Raw genomic sequence first — 27018 nt, forward strand, 5'->3', positions numbered from 1 at the left:
AAGTGATGATCCTAACTGACCTACGACAGGGAATTTGTACTAGGATTAAATGTCAGAAATTGTGAAAAACTGAGTTTAAATGTATTTGGCTAAGGTCTATGTAAACTTCCGACTTCAACTATATAAATCGTCTATGGTTGATTAATTGGTTCTCAACCCGTCTAGGCTGGCAATCAATCTTGCTGCCAATTTAGTGATGCTAGTTAGCTAACAGCAAGCTAACAATATTGAAATATCCATGTTAGGTATGCTTGGCTAGACAGTCTAATAGAGATCAACAATTGGAGATCTTTTGTATCTTGATTGTAAAACCTCTTCTCTTTTTAGTTGTAGGTGTGGATAGCTACTAAATAGCAAGCTACAATGTTACAACCAGCCACTTAAATCTTAGTTTACCAGCAAATGTTAGCACATGGCTGGAGTTGGCTAGCTAGTTAGACTGGCGCCTACTAACTTGTTATGAGCCACCGTACTTCTACATCTGCATTGCTTGCTGTTTGGGGTTTTAGGCTGGGTTTCTGTATAGCACTTTGTGACATCGGCTGATGTAAAAAGGGCTTTATAAATACATTTATTTGAAATTTTATTGATTGCATCTGGTCAGTTCTTTCAGTTTTGCCCAAAGGATTGTTGTAAGTGTCCATCTCCTTTTTAAAACAGCCCGCCTTGGGGGAGGGACGGGGGCTACAGCATGATGCACCGCCCAATGCAAGTTGTAGTCTTTCAGAGACTGGAAAAAATGTATTTGCTTGTATATTTAGCAATGAACCCACCAATGGAACATCGCTGAAAGACATCCAATTGCTCTATCAAACAAGTACAACCATATCGACACTCACAAAAACCTGTAGTTTGATCAGTATAACATAGAGCCTTCACTAAATGCCACAAAGCAGGACTACATGTATTTTTAGACCCCCCCCCCAACATCAATCACCGAAAGCCATCATAGGGTGTATCATTCATTGCGCTAAGCCCTGACCTGCCTTCCTCTTGGGCAATTATGTGTGAAACACATCACACTCTCCTATAAATGCCTCAGACATGATGAAAATAAGCCCCCTTTAAGACTGCTTCACTGGTGCCCTTATGTTGGCAAAGTGAGTGAGTGAACTAGATGCACTGTCAGTTCACCATTCGTGCCTACAGTTTGCCCATGTTACCTTCTTATCCAACCCTGCCTTTATACATAAGGTCAGCGGCAATACAATTGTCTCACCTTGGAGATTGTGGCTTTTGTGAGATATTGAAACTAATAATTGAAAAATAACTTAAGGTTACTTGCATTACCCCAGTTCTCTGATATTATGAGTGAGATATCTCACCACATTCCCCTACTTGCAAGAGTGTGAGGAAGTTCGGCATGCTCGAGAATGATCAGAGATTAAGCAAATGGCTCTTTAATATGAGGGGAGGTCCCTCATTCGTCACTCAACCTGTCTGTCTCCTACAGACGTGTGTGATTAGTTCTTCGAGCTGCTTCGAGATTCTGGTAAATCCAACTGTGAGATAGCAAGTAACCTTTTAGTAATAAAGGTTTTAGTAATAAACACACACTTTTTAACTGAATTCTCTGTAACTGAAAATGTCTGGCACATAGTTTGTTCTATTTGTTCTATTCATGCTTCAAGGGCGGACTGTCAGCAGAGGAGACGGGTGAGGGGAGGCTGGCTCATAATAATGGCTTGAATGGAGTTGATGGAATTGTATCAAACACATGGAAACCATTCCGTTTATTCCATTCCAGCCATTATTGTCAGCCATCCTCAGATTTGAAGTGCCACCAGCCAGCACTGGCTGTCAGGTAGGATCAGAATACTATTTCTCCCTGCTATCTGTTGCCCATGAACTGAGCAACCAGGCTCTGTCTCTGCTGGTTGTCCTGCTCCTGTGTTCCCCCCTGTAGGTGACTCATGCTGGGCAGGGCCACCGGCTGGGGTGGTACCCAGGTCTGGTAGTAGGGACAAACCTTCAAGTGCTCCGACATGGACGGCACGTTGTCTATAAAACGCCACAAATCTACTGTAGAGAACAGATGACTGAACTCCCACACCTGGGGAGCGATACAAGATGAGAGGAAAGGAAAGAGAGGAGAGGGTAGGCAGGGAGAGAGAGGAGAACATGGGAAATGTGACAAGACACAGAAGGGGGTTACGTTTCCATTTCACTGCATTTAACTTACTCGACAGACTGTTGTCATTGTAAACTCCGGTGCTCTTACCGTTTTGGCCTTCCATTTGGCCACACCAGACTTGTAGGTCTTCTTTTCCCAGAGGAGGGACACCATCCCCCTGTCCTGCAGCAGAGAGGAACACACCTCTCTCATGAGGCGGGACACAAGGGCTAGTTGGGACAGGGACAGGCTGTCCAGGAAGCTGGCCATGTGGCACAGCACCTCGGATGGCAAAGCACTCAGAGAATCGCAGTCCCCTTCTCCCCTCAACCGCCTCCTCCTGGGGGTTGGGACAGGTTCTGGAGCAGACTGTGACTTGGAGGGTTTAAGGGGCTCTGGTCCCTCCCCTTGAGAAGCTGGGATGGTGGGTCGGAGGTTGAAGATGCTCAGTTCCTGGCTGTAGGTAAAGGGTCAGAGGCCAGGATTAGGGTATGGTAATGAAAACACCTCTCCAAAAAACATTTGCAATTGGAGGGGATGTACTGAATGACTGTAAATACAACTACTGAACTATATACAAACACTAGTTCTTCCACAATCAGAGCATGAGTTGTGAGTAGTTAGTTGAATGGTTCTTACTTGTAGGTGACCGTGGCAGGTTGTTTGAAAGGCTCTAACCTTCTCTGGCTGTAGGTGCAGCCCAGGTAGGCCAGGGGACACCTCTGCTCAAACCAGCCACTAGCACATGTCTGAATGTCTGTGTGCACGTTCCTGAATAATTATAACAATGTTTCATTTTAGTTGTGTGGAAACCATTACAATGGAGGCTATACAGCCATATCAGGGCAACTACTCAAGGCTACATGACATCACAGGGGCCCAGGTACCTGAAGTGTTTGGGGAACTCTTTGCATTGGAAGTGTTTGGGGTACCTGACGTTTTTGGGATACCTGAAGTGTTTGGGGAATTCCCTTCGTTGGAAGGAGTGTCCACAGAGGAAGGTGAAGGCGGAGCTAGCCTTGTTGTGTCGGCTGGAGGTGCTGTCCGCATGCAGCTGGAGGCTGAGCTTCAGAGGCCTGTCCCTTGTCAGGTCTGCTAACGTCGTGTCTCGTCTGAACGGTGCCGTCTTGAAGGAGTGGGTCTGCATCCCCATGTCCACATAAAGCCCGTCCTGTCCACGCTCCTCACTGATCTTAGAACCAGGAAGACAGAGAGAAAGACATCTCAGCTCGCTCAAGAACAGCTCCAAGAACCTTATCTGGGCAGCGATAGCAAGAAATGGGGCGGCAGCGTAGCCTAGTGGGTAGAGCGTTGGACTAGTGACCGAAAGGTTGCAAGTTTGAATCCGAGAGATGACAAGGTACAAATCTGTCGTTCTGCCCCTGAACAAGGCAGTTAACCCACTGTTCCTAGGCTGTCAAAGAACATAAGAATTTGTTCTTAACTGACTTGCCTAGTTAAATAAAGGTAAAATAAAATAAATTAAAAAAAATCTCCATCAATTGTTTATTAGGGGTTACTCCCAACAGGGGATGGAACCCGGGACTAGCTTGTCAACCCAACACCTTAGCTGTTACACCAACAGATCCAAACCACTTGATAAAGTAGCCAAGTGTTGGGTTAACATCGCTATAATATCTTTATGTGTTATGGATGTACGTATTGTATTTCTGTTCTGATAGCTGTGAAACGTATGCTCTTTTTTGTTCAGCATTTTATTGCACCTAGCACTTGCACTTATTTTAACCTGCTGTGCTATTCTGATAGCTATAACTTACCTGATGCCCCATGACCTCTCTCTCTGCGTATCCCAGTAGTGTGCTGTCAGCCTCGTCCGTCCACCAGGACTCCTTTAATGCCCCCAGGTCAGACGTATCCACACAGGCCCAGGTACTCTCAGCACGGGCTGATGCGTCATAGTAGTGGACACTACGCTGCTTCTCACGGTAGCTGACAGGAACCTGCAGGGGAACAATGATTGATAACACATACAGTAACATGACTACATGACATTACTTTACAGAGATTTGTGTATGTAAGTGTTTGTATCTGTGTGTACGTGAACATGCATATGCCTTAGAGAGAAAAAAATAAACAAAACTGCATCAAGTTTCTGCTTGCCCTTATTTTTTACATTGTGTGTGAAGTCTATGCAGGCCTCACTTCTACCTTCCACCCTACCTTCCACCCTTACCTTGAAGGAGTACAGTGACTGAACAGGGATGGGCTCTATGTTTCCATAGACAAAGTCTTTTTCCCGTGGTGTGCAGGCATCCATCTGGCCAAAGGTGAGCAGCATGCGTCCGTGGTGCACCAGGTACATGTTGAATTCCTGAGGGGTGACCTCCTTGGCCATGCGCTGCAGGACCCCGTCCTGCCACGGGGCCATACCTGTAATCCCTGTGGCATTACGGTTGGCCTCGGTCCCCCTTGGTCCCCCTGGAGCTTCTGGAGCTTGCAGAGCGCCCATCAACCCTTCTGCATCTCTTCTCTCCTTCTTCTCTCTGCACGACTGCTGCTCCAACTCCATCCAATGGTTCCACTCCTTCCCTGCTCTGCCCCGGCTGTTTTTGCTGTCCACATTACAGCCTCCTTTATCCATATTGAACATCCTCTCATACCTGTTGTATCTGTCAGAGCTGATGTCTCCCCCTGGTTCCTCCACACCCACATCTCCCTCCTCCTTCTCCAAAGAAAAGTCTGAAAGGTCTGTCACTGCTGTTTCTGGAACGCCTGGCGTGGAGAGAGAGGGTAATAATGAAGAATAACAAGTTATTGTAATTTATAACAAAGTTCAAATAACATTTTGGATTTGTCCAGAAAATCCAGTTACCAGATAGGATATGATATGGCCTATCTTCACTCCACCCATCATCAGCACCCGTACAGAGGGTGGAGGCCCCATTTCTTAGATGCACTGTGGCCCAGTCTTCTGTCTTCTCCTTTTTCTTATCTTCTTTCTTCTCCTCTTCCTCTCCCTCCACCTTCTCTATCATCTCTGGGTAGAGAGTCTTCATCTTCATACGGGCGTACAGGTGTCTCTGATCATCCAGGGCCATGGCCAGGTCCAACTGTTCTCCTGCCTTCTGCTCCTTCAGCAGGTTCTCATGCAGGGTGTGTGTGGGTGCGTGGACGTCGAGGTGTGTGTTTGCGTAGGCTTCATCGGCTGGCCAGCGGATCCACTCCATTGAGCAGCACACCACACTGGCGGGACAGACCTGCAGGTGGCCCGCCTGCCAGGAACGGGGCATGATGATTGGACAGCCGAAGGCGGCGTTGAGGCATGGCACCTTCTCATTGGGGCAGAGGAGCGCATGCTCCCCCTCTTTGCACATGTGGAACAGGGCTCCACACAAAAGGCGGCAGGGGATGAGCACACAAGACACGGAGATCACCACGGGGGCCTTACACCGCCGGCTGTAGCAGCTGTCACAGTGGCGATGACCGGCAGGACGGGGTGGACGAGAGGAAAGGGAATGACGTCTCTGATGGAAGAAGGATGGAAAGAGAGAGAGAATGAAAGAAAGTGTGAGAGGAAGAGAACACAGTCAAAACTACTTCACCTCTCACATATTAAAGTCATGGGATGGCATAGTCTCCACTTGTACACGAAACATGAATTGTAAACACGCATCTAAAGTCTTGTGAGCTAGACATGGTTAACTATTTTTATAGGGAAACAGCATCAACTGTTTCACAGAAGCTCTATAGTACACATTCCCCACAAAAACATAATGACGAAATCAATTCAATGAAAACATTGAGAAATGTTGTTCAATTTGGTTGTATTGTGGTTTTTACTTTAACATGCCATAAAGTAAGCTTCAATTTAAATAAAATAAAACATACCATGTTCTTATTCTTCAGTTCAACATTGTTCAACTCAAATCCCTTTAAACAGAAAGACATTTTGAATGCAACCTTGACTTTATACTTAACCTTATAATATAATGTAAAACTAAAAAGTTTAAAGGTTTCAAACCATAGAAACAATTGTTACACAACTGTCTTGTTGTCCATAGTCTCAACATTACCTGAAGTAAGCCATTTCCCTTGTGCCGCTACAGTACTACTGCATGGTATCTGTCCCTTCTGAAGATCATGTGTTAGTGCTATAAATAGGCCAACGTGCTGACTGAGAAATGCTACACAGCTTGTTCAAAAACATGCTCTGGTTACCAGACAAGGGCTGACCCTGGGTCAGTTGAGAACTCAGTTATTCAACCAACCAGTGCGACTGAGTGATAGGGAGAAACTTGTGAGGAACCATAGCGATATTGATCCCTACTTGGAAATAACCTGTTTTTGCATAGACATTGCCATTGAGGACTTCCACCATTTTAAAGTAGTCAACTGGGTGGGACTAAGGCTTAAGGAATGACCGAAGGTTACGTATGTAACCATGGTTATGTGAGCTACTTGGATCTCTCCAATATATTGGTATCACTCTGCGGCAGAGGGATACAATCGAGGTGAGCATTTACAGATTTACTCCCGTGTACACACGTTCTCTACATCATTTTTGAAGTGCCTCTAGCACCGTAGAGGATTGGAGTGATCCAAATAGCTCACTTAACCGTGGTTGCATACGTAACCTTCGTTATGTTTCACTATACTGGATCACTCCAATATATTGGTATACCCGTACCAGATTAGTCGGTGCTAGAGGGCCAGCCAGCGGCAAAGTCCCAGCGTGGAACCGAGACGCAGGGGCCGTCAATGTGGAAGGGGGGTCCCGGCACAGTCCTTTGATAGCCCAGCCCCCAGGACTCTCTCACCATAGCAGACAAAGAGCTGGTCTGTTGTTCTCACTGACCGTGTCAACTCCACATAGGCAGCCAGTGCCCTCACAGGACACAGCATGCCAGAGGGAGGCCCAGACTGTGCCGGGGAGTCAATGCCGGGGAGTCATAAGCAGACAGGATAAAAGGGACGTTCACATGCTTATCTGACAGAAGCTTTGGGAGGAATGAAGGGTTGGGGCGGAGAGATACACCCCCCCCCCCCCGGGGGTCCATCCGGTAGCACTCAGAACTTACCGAAAGAGCATGGAGCTCACCCACCCTCTTCATGGAAGCAAACACTACCAAGAAAGCCACCTTCATAGAGAGGTGTTTCAGGGAGGCTGACTCCAACTGTTCGAAATGGGGCTTTGCCAAAGCTGCCAAGACCACATTCAGATCCCAGATCACCATTGAGTGGGTCCTAGCTGGACGCAGGCGACGAACCTCCTTCATAAACCTGGAGACCAAGGGATGGCGCCCCACTGGCCTGCCCATCCACCCCACATGGCAGGCAGATATAGTGGCCAAATACCCTCTCAGTGTAGAGGCTGTCAAGCCCTCATCCAAGTGAGACTGCAGGTATTGGAGGACATACTGCACCCCGCATGACTCGGGCACAACCTCAATACCAGTGCACCAAGAGCAGAACAACAGCCAGCGCAACTGGTATGCCGCGGTTGTAGCCGGTGCCCTTGCCATCTACATGGTGTTCATTACACCCTCCTGAAAATCTTAACATGGACCATTGGTGACATTCAGTGGCCAAGCACACAGACTGAGGCGGTGCGGCCTCGGATGCCACAGAGTTCCCTCAGCCTGAGACAGCAGGTCCGGTCTCAGGGAAAGTTGCCAAAGTGTCCCAGACAACAGCAACAGGAGAAGGCTGAACCAGGGTCGTCTGGGTCAGAATTTGGCCACCAGAAGCAGACGATGCTCTACCAACCTGGTACTTTCCAGCACAGGACCAGGGGGAATGCGTAAGCTACAGCCCTGGCCAATCGTGACCCAGAGCATCCAAGACTAGAGGCCCTGGTGACTCTGACATGGAGTACCACAGGGGGCAGTGTGATTTGTCCAGGGAGGCAAACAGGTCCACCTGCACCTTCTCGAACTTGTCCCACTGGTGCTGCACCACCTGGGGATGTGGGCTCCAGTCCCAAGGTGGCGGGCCCTCCCTCGAGAGCATATCCACTGCCACATTCAGGATGCCAGGTACGTAGAGATGCTAGATGTCCCTGAGCCCAGAGAAGGAGCTCCCGTGCCATAAGATGGCGGTGGTGCGACCTCAGTCCACCCTGATGGTTGATGTAAGCCATTACTATGGTGTTGTCCATTCTCACCAGAACATGTCTTCCCTTCAGATGTGGAAGCTCAGACTGCAGGGCCAGCAGTACAGTTCGGAGCTCTAGTGTGTTGATGTGCCTTCTGCAATAAGGGGGTGGTCAACAGCCGCTGGCTGACATGCCCTTGGTCACACCCCTCCAGCCAAACTGGGAGGCGTCTGTGCTGACGAGCTCCCACGGCACATCCTCAGCATCTCCACCCCACATGAGAGAAAGGAGTGACAGTGCCACCTCAACAATGCCCTGAAGCACTGTGCGGTCACCCGCAGCTGGTGGGGATGGTGGTGCTTCCGGGGCAGCCGGTGGGAGTTGAGCCACCGCTGAAGAGGCCAGAGATGGAGCAGGCCTAGGTGAATCAACAACAAGGCCACTGTCAGCAAGCCCAACAGGTAAGTTAGGACAGATACCATCCGCCCCTGCCAAAAGTGGTCGAGGCCAGACAAGATCGCCTGAACCCTTCTGGTGGGCAGGCATGCTCTCATGAGGACTGAGTCCAGTTCCATGCCAATGAAGGCCACCCTCTGGGTGGGCGTCAGACGACTCTTCTTGTCGTTTACAGTAATTCCCAGCCTGCCGATGTGGGTCAGGAGCATGTCTCTGTCTGACAGGACCTGGGTCCTGGTTGGGGCACAAATCAGCCAATCGTCCAGGTAATTGAGGATCAACAACCCCCATGGACGTGAGAGGTGCCAGGACAGTGCCCATGGACTTTGTGAAAGTGCGGGGTTCCAAGGAGAGGCTGAAGGGAAGAACCATAAATTCATGAGCCCTCCCTTCGAAAGCAAATTGGAGGTACTGCCAATGAGCTGGGTGAACAGGAACATGGAAATACACATCCCTCAGGCCAAGCGTCACAAACCACTGGTCCCTGGACACGGCCTGCAACACGCGGGTTGAGGACAGTATGTGGAACCTCAGTACCTTTAAGTACCTATTGAGGTTGCGGAGGCCCAGAATCGGACGAAACCCTTCTCTTTTTGAGTAGAACCCACCTAGACGTTCTGATCTCTCAATCCTACGGATTTCACCCTTGTCCAGGAGTGAGGCAAACTCCAGGCGCAGGGTTTTCTTCTGGGGGTCGGCCACCGTGGTGACACGAAGGCCCCTGAAGGACGGGGCCTGCACCAGAATTGGAGTCGGTACCCCTCGAGCATTGTGGACAACAACCATGGGGACTCCACACACTCCTCCCACTTTGCCCTTTGAGACCAGGAGAAGCAGCCAAGGCCGGGGAAGGGTGTGTCAGGGGTCCTGCCCGGGCCCCCCTTTCCTCTGGTGCTCCAAGCGCCTGGGTCCCCAGGCACGTCCCTAAGGCGGTGACGGTTGACAGGTTGTTGTTCCACCGCACGCTGTGCCACTCCCCGCTGTCTTTCCTCAGCACAAGGTGAGGAGGCAGGAGAAGGACCCCACCATCATTCGGGTGCAGGTGGGTGGCGACGGTCCCCCTGTCTTGGACCCGGGGCCTGAGGATGCGGCATGAACTAAGATCCTTCCTTATCGGTCTGCTCCAGAATGTCATTAACCGCTGTGCCAAATGTCAGCCCTGGGGTGATGGGGAGAGTGGCAAATGTACTCTGAAGAGCAGCTGGCAGAAGGGATTGGGCCAGCCAGAGAGGGCGCCGGGAGGTAACCACCTGCGCCATGGCCCAACAGTTGGAGCGGGCCACATCCCTCTGGAGCAGGAAAAGCAGGCGAGACACCTCCATCGCTTCCTGGAGGAGCTCCTCTGTACCCGCCTGCAGCCGGGGCAACAGAGTCTGCAGGTAGGCCTGCAGCAGCATGGCCACATTGGTAAGGCGGCCGAGAGAGCAGAGGGACCTATATGTGGCTTTCAAGTCCGCATCAAAGACACTGGGGGGTCCTGGCTTAAGTCGCAGGTTCCGCCATATAATCTCCCAGTACGGGAGGACCATGGCAGCTATCATGGTGTCCATGGTCGGGTACTCCCGGAGGCTGAGTGACTCTGCGCCCGCCACATAACTCCATGGTCCAGTCTCTGCTGTGAGTCTGAAGCACCCCCTGGCAGAGGCTCAGCTCTCCTGCAAGGCCTCACAGAATTCAGCAGAGATGGGGACAGATGAAGAGTCATCACTGTCCAACAGTTTGATGTCCAGTGCAGTGGCTACCCGAGTGAGTAGGCCCCTCATAGCCTCTCGAGCTGCTGGGGGCGATGAAGCCCCACCGCCGGCTTTCTGATGGCCTGTCAGCCTGGTAGCTCCGCTCCCAGTGGTGAACAGTGCCAGCATCGTCCCTCAGGAACAGCCTATCACTGCCCAACAGGTAACAGCTATCGTCGCCATTGAAGCTATCAACCTCCTGACACAGGGCATGCGCCTTCCATTCAAGGTGGTCCCAGCGGTCCGACTCCTGCCCCCGTCCAGGAGAGGCAGCAGATGGGCTCTGCCTGCGGTGGCTCCGGCCACACCTCCTGGGAGGGGTACTGGGCCCAGTAGACTAACAGCACGGTGGCGCACCACTTCTGAGGAAGGCAGCTCGTCCCCAGCCTGAGCCCGATCCTGGCCAACCTACTCGCGCATGGCCTCCAATCTCGCCAGGTGCAGACGTTCTGAGAACACCACACAAAACAGGCATCTAGTAGGGCGCTTCACCGCCCTCTCCGCGTGGCTCAAACCCAGGCAGTGCATACACAAGGTATGTGGATCTCCAAGGGGATGTCACCATCACACCTGTCACAAAGGGAAGCCATAAACTCAGCCAAGCCAGCAAGGCCATGGAGCAGGGGTCCGACGCCCTGGGAAAGCTTATGTCGTGACCCGCTTGAAGGAATAGGAACTTGGTGAGGGATAAATTACCCAATCATTTTGAAAAACAGGCAGACACAAAACAGCAACCGGGTAATGGATTTGTTGTGGATTTGATTAATGTGAATTGCTTTAACATGACAGCATGTTAAGCAATTCACAACACACACAGAACAAGCCAGTCGGGAAGTTGTGTAAGGTAAATACAGTTTGGGGCAGCAAGAGCCACCAATATATTAAAAGATGCACACAGAGTCGTAGTGTAACGCTAACGAAACACAAGCACGACAAACCACAGGCGGAAGATACAGATGAACCGCGCGCAGCAAGTGGAGCACTCAAGAAGAGGGGCTGGCCATGTGGTCCAGCTGCTCCAGGCTGCAAACAGCCAGTGAGTATACCTCCAGTGAGTATACTTGTGAGCAAACATTCCATAATTGCAGGTGTCAGTAAATCGCCAATCTTGGCTTTATACCTGTTCAAACAACACACTCTAGGTGGCAGTATGCAGCCTTTCAATTTGTTTATCAATTCATAGAAGTAGTAGAATTTGATTTAGATTTAGATTTATTAGGATCCTCATTAGCCGACGCCGATGGTGACAGCTAGTCTTACTGGGATCGGCACATAACGAAAAAGACATTACAAACAAAATAATTTACAATTTACATAGATTTAAAAACATGAATTAGATTTAAAAACACACATGTAGTGTGTGTGTGTGTGTGTGTGTGTGTGTGTGTGTGTGTGTGTGTGTGTGTGTGTGTGTGCGCGCGTAGTAGCTCACATGGGGGAGAGGCATTGTGCCATTTTTATTTATTTATGTCACCTTTATTTCACCATGAGGTGTTGCTTTATTTGTTTTTTAAACCAGGTCTGCTGTTCACTTGCGCTACATGAGATGGAAGTGAGTTCTATGCACTCATGGCTCTGTTATAATACTGTACTTTCCTTGAATTTGTTCTGGACCTGGGGACTGTGAAAAGTGTGTGTGTTGTGTGTAATTTGACTATTTGGAATTTCCAAAATATTCATGTTTCTTATAAAAACAAGTAGGTTAGAAGAAGAAAATTGACTACTTCAAAATGGAGATGGCCTCAATGGCGCTGCCCATGCCCTCACATATGCCTTAATGGGACAGATACAAAGATGTGCAATCTTGTGCAAAGATGTGCAATCTAACTATGTGAGTAACACTCCTCCACATACAACACAGTGTCCTCTAGTGGCTGTTTACAAAAAAATGTATGCAAAAGTAAAGCTATGATTGATCCAGTTGGATACCAACTCTTACCTCCCACTCTCAGACATATCCTCTGAGCAGCGGAGGCTGGTGGGAGGAGCTATAGGAGGACAGGCTCATTGTAATGGCTGGAATGGAATAAATGGAAGGGTATCAAACACATAAATCATATGGAAGCCACATGTTTGACTCCGTTCAATTTATTGCCATTACAATGAGCCCATCCTCCTATAGCTCCTCCCACCAGCCGCCACTGCCTCTGAGTATAGTCTAGCCCTACCCATCAGACAAGTCTTGATGGCCCCTTGCAGAGCTGAAAGCAACTTGATGGGTGTAAGCAATATGTCAGACAACTCTGCCCAACCCACGAAGCCTTGCCTGCCTTCCACCATGACAGTTTTCACCTTCAGAAGACACACTGACACTGACCATTACAGACACAATGAGCTGATTGACAACATGACATCCATGTTGGATCTATAATGCTTTGAAACACCAATGAAATCTCTGCAGTGTTTTGTGGTTTCCTTCTGTCTGTATCACTGTGTAACCTGACTCCACTGCTCCAGAGAGAGACCCCCTTCACCCTGCAGACCAGAATGCAACCTAGCTATATTTATCACTGCCCTGGTAAATGTTGTAACAAAATTCAGGACTGTAACCCATGCAAGGTTGACAGACTGACTAACCGAATGTCTGTTTGACTGACTTTGTGACTGACTAGGTGACTAACTGCAACTAACCCTGACTAGGTGACTAACTGCAACTAACCCAACACTGTCAGATTAGTAAGTACACTGTTCTGAACTCCTGGTTCTGGAGGGTTGCAGTCAATTGCATTTCAAATCAGCCAATTTAGGAAGTAAATGGAAGTTCCAATAAAAACAAATGTCTGAGAAAAGCACTGAAACACAATGGAATTGGAATTTCAGTTTACATCCTGAAGTGACTGAATCTAAATGGAATTGACCCCAACCCCGTTGTCTTACGTTCAGATGGTGTTCACTCCTATGCGACGTTCATCACTCGGTTCGACACACTATCTGATGCAAGACAATGCTCCAACCCTGGTTGCAGCATGTGCAGGGTTCTGTCCTAGCCTAGCACTAACACACCAGATTAAGCTAAGCAAGGTCTTGATGATTAGTTGATTATTTGAATCAGGTGTGTAGTGTTGGTTTGGGACAAAAACCTGCACACACCACGGCTCTCCAGGACCAGGGTTGATTTACTGTAGGTTCTGTATTGGAGGTGTTAATTAGAACTATTCAGTGAAGTCACAGGACTGTCAGGGCTTCTAGCCAGAGTGTATTTTCCAGGATATTCACATGAAATGAATTTTAACTCAAAATTAACTAAAATCAATAGCTATTGAAACCAAATAAAGACAATCATAAAAGAGGAAGTTACTCTCTTACCTTTTTCCCTCTCTCTATCTCTCATTCCCTCCCTCTCCCTCCCTCTCTCCCTGTGTCTCACCCTCCCCAAAGGTTCGTCCTTCCCGCCCCGCCGTCACGCGACTGTGACAGCTGTTTCAGCTGGCCCTGAAAGGCCCTGTGGATATCTCTGTGTCCTGTGTGCTCATCCCCTGACACCTGCTGTGTGGTGCCCTCTTCCACCTGTGCAAAGAGGAGGAGCATGCGCTGCTCTCCCCCAATGAAAAGGTGCCATGCCTCAATGTCGGCTTCGGCTGCTCAATCAGTATGCCCCGTTCCTGGCTGGCGGTCTACCTGCAGGTCTGTCATGGGTGTGCTGCTCCATGGAGTGGAACTGACACCCGGCGCCAGGATAAAGTGACTAAGGGGGCAGTGAAATTGGCGAGGGGTCAACATTTTGGGGGGTTCTTGCATTGGAATGATATTGAATTCTGCTTACATCACGCTATACCACAATAAACACAATGTTCAAATGCCGAGACTCAGAGATCATTGAGTGCTTTTGAAGTGACAGGTAGGCTACATATTTCGCGTCAACCTATCTCCACTCTGCTGTTAGAGCACAATGGACAGAGCCCTTCACACTAAAGCAAGGCTGTTTTGCTAATAAATATGGGCTACAAGATAGATAAGGTTATTAACCTGTTACAAACAGCCTATTTGACTGCAAACATACACACAACTGTCTTACCAAAATACTACAAAATAAATGCTGAATATAGTAGCCTCGTTATTCAGTAGTAGCCTAGCCTGCCTGCCGTCCAGTACCTGTATCTGCTGACTCTGACCTGATCACAAACCTCTGCCTGTCCTCGACCTGCCCTTTGCCTGCACCGTGTTAATAATAAATTATCTGAAAACTGTACTATCCGCCTCCTGGACCTCGACCCCCTCATAGCCTTGACCATCCGGATCGATAGGTGGCTACGGGAATGTAGGAGGGAGAGGGAGTCTGTTCCCTGTCGCCGATGCTCGTCCTCGATTTCCACCTCACCTCGGAGAAATCCCGTAAATCCCTGAAGCCCACATTTCCGAGTGGATCCGATGTCGCCCGAGATCTCTTATATATATATACCTTGTTTATAGAAAACTGTTTATAACTCTATTTCATGGTTGCAACTTGCTGAAAATTGTCCACAGTGGTCCTATCATCTAGTTTAACCTCTATGGGCTAGGTGGGACGTTTGCGATGTTAACAACGCACACACACTCATGAAATATATCATTACATTTCCTCCCAAATGAGCGGCGTTGGATCACTAACTGATGGTTGTATGGGGGAGTTGTTTATGGCTCAATCACTTTCTACGTGCCAAAGAAAATGAAACAAAATGAATGAAAGCATAAACAAAACAAAATATAGTTATGCCACCTTAATCATCTAATTGGACTGTATTCTATCTACGTCCATGGTTTTGGCAACATGACCCTATCATGGCATTGTCTAATGTCATATCTAGGGCTTTCCTAATTAGCGGGGTGTTGCTTAGGCACTATCCTAAGTTGATAACTATATGATAAGTCTACAGATGTAAGGCACTAGTTTTGGGCAGTCTACAGGGATGACCTATGGCCTTCTGGGGAGAAAACTGGTGAGTGCTGTAGCTGTAGAGTTAAAGGCTTCAAAATAAATGTTCAACTTTACTAAGGCTGGTATTTTGCTTGAACCCTTAACTTCTCTAGGGCCAGTGGGACGATTTCGTCCCACCTACTCAACAGCCAGTGTAATCCCGTGGCGCGTTATTCAAATTCCTCAAAAATGCAAAAACTTCAATTTTTCAAACATATTACTATTTTACACCATTTTAAAGATAAGACTCTCGTTAATCTAACCATACTGTCCGATTTCAAAAAGGCTTTACAACGAAAGCAAAACATTAGATTATGTCAGCAGAGTACCAAGCCAGAAATAATCAGACACCCATTTTTCAAGCTAGCATATAATGTCACAAAAACCCAGAAGACAGCTAAATGCAGCACAAACCTTTGATGATCTTCATCAGATGACACACCTAGGACATTATGTTATACAATACATGCATGTTTTGTTCAATCAAGTTCATATTTATATCAAAAACCAGCTTTTTACATTAGCATGTGACGTTCAGAACTAGCATTCACCTCCGGTGAATTTACTAAATTACTCACGATAAACGTTCACAAAAAACATAACAATTATTTAAAGAATTATAGATACAGAACTCCTTTGTGCAATTGAGGTGTCCGATTTTAAAATAGCTTTTCGGTGAAAGCACATTTTGCAATATTCTCAGTAGATAGCCCAGCCATCACGGCTAGCCATTTAGACACCCACCAAGTTTAGCCCTGACCAAAGTCAGATTTACTATTACAAAAGTTTGATTACCTTTGTTGTCTTCGTCAGAATGCACTCCCAGGACTGCTACTTCAATAACAAATGTTGGTTTGGTCCAAAATAATCCATCGTTATATCCAAATAGCGGTGTTTTGTTCGTGCGTTCCAGACACTATCCGAAGTGGTAAATCAGGGTCACGAGCATGGCGCAATTCGTGACAAAAAATGTCTAAATATTCCATTACCGTACTTCGAAGCATGTCAACCGCTGTTTAAAATCCATTTTTATGCCATTTTTCTCGTAAAAAAGCGATAATATTCCGACCGGGAATCTGCGTTTCGGTAAACAGAGGAAAGAAAACAAAGCATTCTGTCGACGCGGGCACGCGCCTGAGTCTCACAGTACTGTAACCAGCCACTACCCAAACGCGCTACTTTTTTTCAGCCAGAGCCTGCAAAGCCACGATTCAGCTTTTTGCCGCCTTCTGAGAGCCCATGTGAGCCGTAGGAAGTGTCACGTAATAGCAGAGATCCTTTGTTTTGGATAGAGATGGCAAAGAAGGCCAAGAAATGGTCAGACAGGGTACTTCCTGTACAGAATCTTCTCAGGTTTTGACCTGCCATTTGAGTTCTGTTATACTCACAGACACCATTCAAACAGTTTTAGAAACTTTGGAGTGTTTTCTATCCAAAGCCAATAATTATATGCATATTCTAGTTACTGGGCAGGAGTAGTAACCAGATTAAATCGGGTACGTTTTTTATCCAGCCGTGTCAATACTGCCCTCTAGCCCTAACATGTTAAACAATAGGGCGGGAATTGTTTGCTGGACTCCCGTCCGGAGCCTGCCGTTGGCTCGAGCTGGAACGGCTGTTATTTACGTCCCATCGTGGGACTATGCAGGTGCTGTATACTTCAGTTGCATTGTGGCCACTTCACCCAGGCCCCATACAACAGCTGTAATGGCTGGCGTGAACCTCTCTGCAACCTTCTGTCTGGATTGTCAGGAGCACCTGGAATGGACCAGTCCAGTGCTGTTGTTGGCAAGTCTTTCTGTGGAGGTGCTTGATGACCACCCAATCTCCTAGTTGAAGTTTGTGGAGCTGTCCTCCCTTTGGTTCAGGCAAAGCTGCTTTAACTCTGGGGAAAATAGACTTCAGAGCATTGTTAGTAACTTACCATTCCAGCGGTATACTTGACGGGTATTTGACCTGTCCTTAAGAAAAATGAGTTAAACAGTTCAAACAGTTCAAACAGTTCATCATTATGCAATCATTCATTCACCATCATTCTGTTATTGTGTGCGTCCATGGGGTACCCCTCCTTATTTGTTTAGTTCTTCAACAGTATCTACATTTCTTAACAGTTGTCAACTCTTAGATCAATCAGTTAACTAGTATGGGCTAGGTGGGACTCTACTGTCCCACCTGCGGGACACAGCCAGTGAAATAGCAGGGCAAAAATTCTAAACAGTAAAAACCTCATAATTCAAATTTTTCAAACATACGACTATTTTACACCATTTTAAAGATACACTTCTCCTTAATCGAACCACGTTGTCCGATTTCAAAAAGGCTTTACGGCGAAAGCATAACGTTAGATTATGTTAGGACAGGGACAACACAAGAAAAACCACACAGCCATTTTCCAAGCAGGAGAGGGGTCACAAAAACCAGAAATTCAGCTAAAATTAAGCACTAACCTTTGACGATCTTCATCAGATGACACTCCTAGGACTCAATGTTACACAATACATGTATGTTTTGTTCGATAAAGTTCATATTTATATCCAAAAACAGCATTTTACATTGGTGGGTGATGTTCAGAAAATATTTTTCCTCCAAAACTGCCGGTGAATCAGCAGAACAATTTACAAAAATACTCATCATAAACGTTGATAAAATATTAAACTGTTATTCAAAGAATTATAGATAAACATCTCCTGAATGCAACCGCTGTGATAGATTTCAAAAACGATTCACGGGGGAAAGCACACTTTGCAATAATCTGAGTACGGCGCTCAGAAAAATACAGACAATACAGATACGCGCAATTTTGGAGTCATCTAAAATCATAAATAGCATTATAAATATTCACTTACCTTTGATGATCTTTTATCCAAGATGGCGTAGCAGTTCAGACGTTCTTTGTTCTCCTCCTGTCGTGTCCTGTGTATATATATTTACATATTTTCTTCGCATATCTTTTTACATATTATTTTCTAAAAACTCAACCTCAAAACACTCTCCTGCAACCCGCCTCACCAATAAAAAAAAAAGTATTATTTACCTCAAATCTGAAATCCACAACAGAAGCTAGCCAGAGGTTAGCCATTTCACTGGCTAACGTTGGAGTTCAGCTAGCCACGGTTAGCGGTCATCAGCTAGCCACGATTAGCGGTCCTCAGCTAGCCATTAGCTCGAAAAGCTATCGGCAGTTTTTGTACAGCGCGACTCAGACCAGAGCATACCGGACCTATTCTCTCTCCATATCCCCGGTTTTCTACCGCAGGCTCTGGACATTTACACCTGGATCTTGCAGCGAGCTAGCTGCTACCTGAGTGACTATTGGCAAACGTCGGTCCTGGAGCTAACATAAATTATTCCGGAGCTAGCCAGCTGAAGAGTTCCTTCAGCCACTCCTGGGCTACAACCACCTATGCGGACCCATTTTTACTGCCGATGCGGAGCCCCATCGGGCCTTCACGACTGGACCACCCACGTTATCTGCCCGAGGGAGTTATCCAACTGGCCCCTCCGTCGCGACGTAACCTGAACGCCCATGTGCGGCCCGCTAATTCGTTAGCTATCTTATCGGCTGCTCTCTGAATAGGTCTATCGGACAACTTTCTTGGGCCACTATAACTATAACTATTTTGCCAATTGGACCGGTCCACCCTACCACACGGAACCCCACTAATCTACAGACAGAAACACACGAGGTGGCTAAAAACAGACATCCCTCCATCTTCTACCAGCTTGCTACCTATGGCTCAGCTAGCTATCTAATTCTCACTGGACCCTTTGATCACTCGGCTAAGCATGCCTCTCCTTAATGTCAATATGCCTTGTCCATTGCTGTTCTGGTTAGTGTTTATTGGCTTATTTCACTGTAGAGCCTCTAGCCCTGCTCATTACACCTTATCCAACCTCTCAGTTCCTCCACCCACACATGCTATGACATCTTCTGGTTTCAACGATGTTTCTAGAGACAATATCTCTCTCATCATCACTAAATGCCTAGTTTTACCTCCACTGTATTCACATCCTACCATACCTTTGTCTGTACATTATACCTTGAAGCTATTTTATCGCCCCCAGGAACATGCTCCTTTTTCTCTCTATTCCGGACGTCACAGACGACCAATTCTTATAGCTTTTAGCCGTACCCTTATCCTCATCCTTCTATGTTCCTCTGGTGATGTTGAGGTGAATCCAGGCCCTGCAGTGCCTAGCTCCACTCCTACTCCCCAGGTGCTCTCTTTTGATGACTTCTGTAATCGTAATGGTCTTGGTTTCATGCATGTTAACATTAGAAGCCTCCTCCCTAAGTTTGTTTTATTCACTGCTTTAGCACACTCTGCCAACCCGGATGTCCTAGCCGTGTCTGAATCCTGGCTTAGGAAGTCCACCAAAAACTCTGAAATCTTCATCCCTAACTACAACGTTTTCAGACAAGATAGAACGGCCAAAGGAGGCGGTGTTGCAATCTATTGCAGAGATAGCCTGCAGAGTTCTGTCCTACTATCCAGGTCTGTTCCCAAACAATTTGAACTTCTACTTTTAAAAATCCATCTCTAAAAACAAGTCTCTTACCGTTGCCGCCTGCTATAGACCACCCTCGGCCCCGAGCTGTGCTCTGGACACCATATGTGAACTGATTGCCCCCCATCTATCTTCAGAGCTCGTGCTACTAGGTGACCTAAACTGGGACATGCTTAACACCCCAGCCATCCTACAATCCAAGCTTGATGCCCTCAATCTCACACAAATTATCAATGAACCCACCAGGTACCACCCCAAAGCCGTAAACACTGGCACCCTCATAGATATCATCCTAACCAACTTACCCTCTAAATACACCTCTGCTGTTTTCAACCAAGATCTAAGCGATCACTGCCTCATTGCCTGCATCCGTAATGGGTCAGCGGTCAAACGACCTCCACTCATCACTGTCAAACGCTCCCTAAAACATTTCAGCGAGCAAGCCTTTCTATTCGACCTGGCCCTGGTATCCTGGAAGGATATTGACCTCATCCCGTCAGTAGAGGATGCCTGGTTATTTTTTTTAAATGCCTTCCTCACCATCTTAAATAAGCATGCCCCATTCAAAACATTTAGAACCAGGAACAGATATAGCCCTTGGTTCTCCACAGACCTGACTGCCCTTAACCAACACAAAAACATCCTGTGGCGTTCTGCATTAGCATCGAACAGCCCCCGTGATATGCAACTTTTCAGGGAAGTTAGAAACCAATATACACAGGCAGTTAGAAAAGCCAAGGCTAGCTTTTTCAAGCAGAAATTTGCTTCCTGCAACACAAATTCAAAAAAGTTATGGGACATTGTAAAGTCCATGGAGAATAAGAACACCTCCTCACAACTGCTCACTGCACTGAGGATAGGAAACTCTGTCACCACCGATAAACCCACTATAATTGAGAATTTCAATAAGCATTTTTCTACGGCTGGCCATGCTTTCCGCCTGGCTACCCCTACTGCAGTCAACAGCACTGCACCCCCCACAGCTACTCACCCAAGCCTTCCCCATTTCTCCTTCTCCCAAATCCATTCAGCTGATGTTCTGAAAGAGCTGAAAAATCTGGACCCCTACAAATCAGTCGGGCTAGACAATCTGGACCCTTTCTTTCTTAAATTATCTGCCGAAATTATTGTAACCCCTATTACTAGCCTGTTCAACCTCTCGTGTCGTCTGAGATTCCCATAGATTGGAAAGCAGCTGCTGTCATACCCCTCTTCAAAGGAGGGGACACTCTTGACCCAAATTGCTACAGACCTACATCCATCCTACCCTGCCTTTCCAAGGTCTTCGAAAGCCAAGTCAACAAACAGATTACCGACCATTTCGAATCCCACCGCACCTTCTCTGCTATGCAATCTGGTTTCAGAGCTGGTCATGGGTGCAGCTCAGCCACGCTCAAGGTCCTAAACGATATCGTAACCGCCATCGATAAGAAACAATACTGTGCTGCCGTATTCATTGACCTGGCCAAAGCTTTCGACTCTGTCAATCACCACATCCTCATCGGCAGACTCAATAGCCTTGGTTTCTCAAACGATTGCATCGCCTGGTTCACCAACTACTTCTCTGATAGAGTTCAGTGTGTCAAATCCGAGGGCCTGTTGTCCGGACCTCTGGCAGTCTCTATGGAGGTGCCATAGGGTTCAATTCTCGGGCCGACTCTTTTCTCTGTATACATCAATGATGTTGCTCTCGCTGCTGGTGATTCTCTGATCCACCTCTACGCAGACGACACCATTCTGTATACTTCTGGCCCTTCTTTGGACACTGTGTTAACAACCCTCCAGACGAGCTTCAATACCATACAACTCTCCTTCCGTGGCATCCAACTGCTCCTAAATACAAGTAAAACTAAATGCATGCTCTTCAACCGATCGCTGCCTGCACCTGCCCGCCTGTCCAGCATCACTACTCTGGATGGTTCTCCAATACCCTACTCAACAAACTGGATGCAGTCTATCACAGTGCCATCCGGTTTGTCACCAAAGCCCGATATACTACCCACCACTGCGACCTGTACGCTCTCGTTGGCTGGCCTTAGCTTCATAATCGTCACCAAACCCACTGGCTCCAGGTCATCTACAAGACCCTGCTAGGTAAAGTCCCCCTTATCTCCGCTCACTGGTCACCATAGCAGCACCCACCTGTAGCACGCGCTCCAGCAGGTATATCTCTCTGGTCACCCCCAATGCCAATTCCTCCTTTGGCCGTCTCTCCTTCCAGTTCTCTGCTGCCAATGACTGGAACGAACTAAAAAAATCTCTGAAACTGGAAACACTTATCTCCCTCACTAGCTTTAAGCACCAGCTGTCAGAGCAGCTCACAGATCACTGCACCTGTACATAGCCCATCTTTACTTTAGCCCAAACAACTACCTCTTCCCCTACTGTATTTATTTATTTTATTCATTTTGCTCCTTTGCACCCCATTATTTATATTTCTACTTTGCACTTTCTTCTACTACAAATCTACCATTCCAGAGTTTTACTTGCTATATTGTATTTACTTTGCCACCCTGGCCTTTTTTTGCCTTTACCTCCCTTATCTCACCTCATTTGCTCACACTGTATATAGACTTATTTTTCTACTGTATTATTGACTGTATGTTTGTTTTACTCCATGTGTAACTCTGTGTTGTTGTATGTTGTCGAACTGCTTTGCTTTATCTTGGCCAGGTCGCAATTGTAAATGAGAACTTGTTCTCAACTTGCCTACCGGAATCTCAGGTCCACAATAAATGTTGTTTTGTTCAATAAAGTCCATCATTAATGTCAAAATACCTCCTTGTTGTTTGCGCGTTCAGTAAGCTACTCCAAATGTAGGAAGCGCGCCGAAAATTTCACGACAAAAAGTTATATTTACGTTCGTTGAAACATGTCAAACGTTGTAAAGCCTTTTTAACGTAAAATTTCAATAATATTCCAACCGGACGATTCCAATGTCTTGAAAAACATTATGGAACACAGCTACACCTCACGTGAATGCGCGTAATTGAGGCCATGTCATTCTCTCAGTCATCAGACTCCAGGAGGTCTTGTTCGCTGTCTGTTGACTGCAAAAGCCTGAAACACGTTCTTAAGACTGTTGACATCTAGTGGAAGCCTTAGGAAGTGCAAATTGAACCCTAAGTCACTGTATACTGAATAGGCCCAGTCTTGAGAAACTTCAATCCACCTCCTGGTTGGATTTTTTCTCAGGTTTTTGCCTGCCATATGAGTTCTGTTATACTCACAGACATCATTCAAACCGTTTTAGAAACTTCAGTGTGTTTTCTATCCAAATCTACTAATAATATGCATATCCTACATTCTGAGCCCGAGTAGTAGGGAGTTTAATTTGGGCACCTCACTCATCCAAACTACCCAATACTGCCCCCGGGTCCAGAAAGGTTAACCAATTCCAGGCCTATTTTAAATCAAATTTGATTAAATTAAATTCAAAAGCCAAAATGCATGCTCTAGTGAGAGCAAACAATTCTGCAACTTGGGCTGACAGACGTGGTGGTGATGTAGCACTCTCTAAGGTAGTGGCAGCTATACTGTAGTTACTGCATAAACCACTAATAGTTCGCCTTGAGTCCCCCTGAGTCCACTGTATCTTGTCATTCATTTGTTTAGTTCTTTAACAGTATCTACATTTCTTAACAGCAGTCAACTCTTAGATCAATCAGTTAACCAATTCCAGGCTTATTTGAAATCAAATTTGATTAACTTAAATTAAATTGTGGTCAGAGAGTGGCTGTACAACCTCAGCATAGTCAGGCAGCCAGGTTATACAATAGCCTGCCATTCCTGTGAGTGTTAACATATGTTGTTTTGTAACTGGCTGTGGTACAGAAAGAATTGCAGCCACACGTACTATACACCATTTGGTGTTATATCATGTTCTAGATACTTAACGGATTGAGACACAAGCTGCAGCTTTTTTCTTAGAAACTTTGTGGCCATTTTCAGCAAGAAACATTAACAGAGCTCTGGTTATCGACTTCACATGCTTGTTGGGTTTCAGAACACAATAACAGGTCATCGATATACTGTATTAACATACTCCCAGCGGGGGGTTATGAAACCCTGCAGGTGGTCCGATTCCGTATAATGTAAACTCGAACTAGAACTGTGATTCTGAAGCGATGGGAAGGCTAAAGAAAGCATTAGCCAAATCAACAACTGAAAGCCATTTAGCCAACGCTGGCTCGGCAGATAGTACTGTAACAGGGTTTGGTACAACAGGAGCTCTTGCATAAAGTGCATCGTTAACTAGTCTAAGATCTTGAACAGTGACGTCACCGATTGAAACGCTATTAGCTCGCACACCGCAAACTAGGTAGCCATTTCACATCGGTTACATGAGTATCACTGCATAGTAAACTTTCTTGGGGTGCAATTTATTTCAGCCAATTTTGTTCATAATATATATATCAAAGTGTAAATCTCTCAAAGTAAATCTCTCGTCAATGGTGAGAAATGGACAGTGCAATGTAGGTCTGTTTGTGGCATAAAACTACGTTTCTTTATCCAACAGCTACAGGCCGTTAAGAAAATCTCTTCAATTGGGTCACAATGTGATCCATCAATGTCCTGTATGTGCCATTCATAATACCAATCACATATTTGGATAAAATAATATTAATTCCCAATTTACAGAGAAGATCTCTTCCTGCCAAATTTGTAGGGCAACATGCAGAGGCAATACATTGTGGTGATCAATTTTAACCGGCAGGGGCATTGTGAATAATTCTTTCATAATTACTCTCGAGGCCCCCACAGTGTTGACTGAATCATTTGACATGGGAGGATTGGACAAAGGTTAAAAAGTTGACGTCATTGTAACGCCCTGGCCATAGAGAGGGGTTTTTTGTTCTTTATTTTGGTTAGGCCAGGGTGTTACATTGGGTGGGCGTTCTATGTTCTGTTTCTATGTGTTTGTATTTCTTTGTTTTGGGCCGTGTGTGGCTTCCAAATCAGGCACAGCTGAAGTTCGTTGCTGTTGATTGGGAGTCACACATAAGTGCATGTTTTTCTGTTGGGGTTTTGTGGGTAATTGTTTCTGTTCGTGTTACTGTGTTTAACGTGACAGGACTGTTTTGGTTGTCTGTTTATTGTATTGTATAGTGTCCGTTTTCTCAATTAAATATGACGAACACTAACTCCGCTGCGTTTTGGTCCGCTCTCTCTAAAGGCAACCGTTACAGTCATACAGAATTTATGACAGACATTGCAGCGCCAGTATCTACTAGAAATTCAATTAACTCACCAATGACGAAGAGATGAATCATTGGCTCCTCACAAGGGTGTCAATTGTCTCGACCTCGCGTCAGTCTATGTGCGGGTTGTAAAGGGTCGTTTTCGGTGGCGGTCCTGTTCTCCAGTTACCTCCCCCTCGCCCTGCCCCACCTGATCCGTTCTTGCAGTCTATTGCAAAATGTCCACTCTTTCCACATTTATAGCAGGCAAAGTTCCTACCCAGTGGTTGCAGCCCGTCCATCAGCACTGTCTCCCCTCCTCCTCTTCCTTTTCCTCTCTGTCCATCGTTTTGAGGTCCTCCCTGAGCCTGCCGCTGCTGGCCCTGTCCTTGAGAATGCCAGCTGTGCATTCCTCCTTTTCCATTCTCTGTTTCGTCTTATCTTCTTGAGACAGTTGCTGCCTCTTAACGTGTTTACAGTGTTCAATGACTGTCTGTTGTTGGTCTGATGCCACTGTGTTTGCGGAAACAGTTCTCCAATTTATGCCTGTAGCCCCTCCAGTGAAACGGGATACACTGTAGGCAGTGTGTAGAATGGGTTCCTACTGCTCTGGGGCTGCCTCTGAGGGGTCTGACGGTCCTGCAGTCGCATCAGGTCTTGTTGGGGGTAGATCTGCGGCGGGGGAGGTGGCTGAGTGGGCTGCTGTTGGACAACCAGGGCGTGTTCTGGTGCAGTGGATACAGGGGTATAATAGGGAAGTGCAAAGTCATTGTTTCTCCTTCTTTTCTTATCATTCACCATTATTCCTTAAAAAAATTGTCTGTCCTTCTCTGCTTCTCTTTCCCACTTCCTAAAATCATCTCAGTCTATTCTACTTGCCTTGCCTTTCTTGGTTTCTTCAAAGTCCTGTAACTTCTTTCTACATTCTGCTAACAAAACTTAACTTAATGTGCCTTTCAAGGGAAAGTCTGCTACCAGAATGTCCCTGCCCCACTTATCCACCATTACATTCACCAGTCCGGTCAGCAGGTCGGGCAGACGGTTCCCCCCTGCTGCTCTTGGCTCCCATTGTGAAACTCCATCTATACACATACACTTAGAGACAAACAAAAACAAACACACAATACAAAACAGTATTTAGTTAGGAACGTCTTCCTTTCTTAAAATTAAATATGGGATAACTCTAAAAGAAATTGGGATTCTAGGACTTCCCCTATCAGGAATAACTCTATTACAACAACGTTTCTAACTAGGGGTGTCTTTGCTTCAAAAAATACTTAATTTGCACAACCTGTTGCCAGAACAGGATTTTCCATGATGTTTGAATGAAAATCAGTCTCAACCTTAAGTTATTTTGTCTGTTCGGAATGGTGTATCCGCAGACTGACACTCCATGCTGGGTCCCAGGCAGGACCATTGAGTGGAGTGTGGGCTCCCTGAGCCACGCCTAATGTAGCCCCTGTGCAGTTAACCTCTGTGTCCCCGGGAAAGATCAGCAAGCGGAGTTAACCATCCCATCCTCGTCGCCAAGAAATGTTGTGGAAATTCTAATCAAAATGAAGAGAGACTGCAGATTCTTAAAAAAAAAAGTTTATAAGATTTGCAAATCTGGAGCTGGTTACCAATCCACTCAACAGTGAAGCATTAAGAGCCCAACAAGCAAGAGTTGGGTCTCAACCTTTATAGGAAAATACAACCTCTGTCTACGTGGCAGTTTAGCAGGTGTGTGAGATTATGGTGGGAACATAGCGTACCAAGCAAGTGACAACATCAGTTTAGTTACTTCTTTCTGCTGATTGAATTGTCGCTGCTGCTCAAGCTAGCCTTTGTTCTGTTCATATCTCCATACCGCTGTGCCCTTGAAAGAGAGGAAAAGAACAGGATGACCAAAGACTGTGGTCATTCTCAGAGGCTCTTCGTCTTTGGCCGCGTGACCATGTTACTCAGAAACAAAAGAGGAAAAACACTGGCTTCTCTTACAGAAGAGAAACAGATAGTGGCAATGTAGAGGTTTAATGTGCCTTTACATTGTTTAACTTGGGTCAAACATTTTGGGTAGATTTCCACAAGCTTCTCAC

The 27018-nt window shown here is 46.4% G+C and overlaps 1 protein-coding gene across 3 annotated transcripts; it reads right to left on the bottom strand.

Annotated features, from left to right (window-relative positions):
- Positions 1-454: 454 nt before the first annotated feature.
- LOC106602853 (F-box only protein 40) lies at positions 455-27018 on the bottom strand. 3 transcript variants are annotated; one of them, XM_045716821.1, is made up of 10 exons: positions 26284-27018; positions 25012-26035; positions 5963-6004; positions 4947-5598; positions 4308-4846; positions 3892-4074; positions 3064-3305; positions 2753-2884; positions 2222-2570; positions 455-2053 (listed from the first exon to the last, which is right to left on the bottom strand). In XM_045716821.1, the coding sequence occupies exons 3-10, from the start codon at positions 5963-5965 to the stop codon at positions 1832-1834; spliced, it is 2322 nt and encodes a 773-aa protein (XP_045572777.1). In that variant the 5' UTR covers positions 5966-6004; positions 25012-26035; positions 26284-27018; the 3' UTR covers positions 455-1831. The 3 variants fall into 3 exon arrangements, with proteins under 3 accessions (XP_045572777.1, XP_014051263.1, XP_045572778.1); XM_014195788.2 differs by lacking the exons at positions 25012-26035; positions 26284-27018 and adding an exon at positions 6148-6477; XM_045716822.1 differs by lacking the exon at positions 5963-6004 and having other exon boundaries at positions 25012-27017.

The sequence above is a fragment of the Salmo salar genome, chromosome ssa04 (genome assembly GCF_905237065.1).
Source record: "Salmo salar chromosome ssa04, Ssal_v3.1, whole genome shotgun sequence".
In the NCBI taxonomy this organism is placed as follows: Eukaryota; Metazoa; Chordata; class Actinopteri; order Salmoniformes; family Salmonidae; genus Salmo; species Salmo salar.

Coding starts and splice junctions, on each gene's coding strand:
- LOC106602853 (XM_045716821.1), bottom strand. Junction 4,075..4,307: donor AGTCACTGTACTCCTTCAAG/GTAAGGGTGGAA, acceptor GTTCCCCTGCAG/GTTCCTGTCAGCTACCGTGA. Junction 2,571..2,752: donor CCTGCCACGGTCACCTACAA/GTAAGAACCATT, acceptor CTTTACCTACAG/CCAGGAACTGAGCATCTTCA.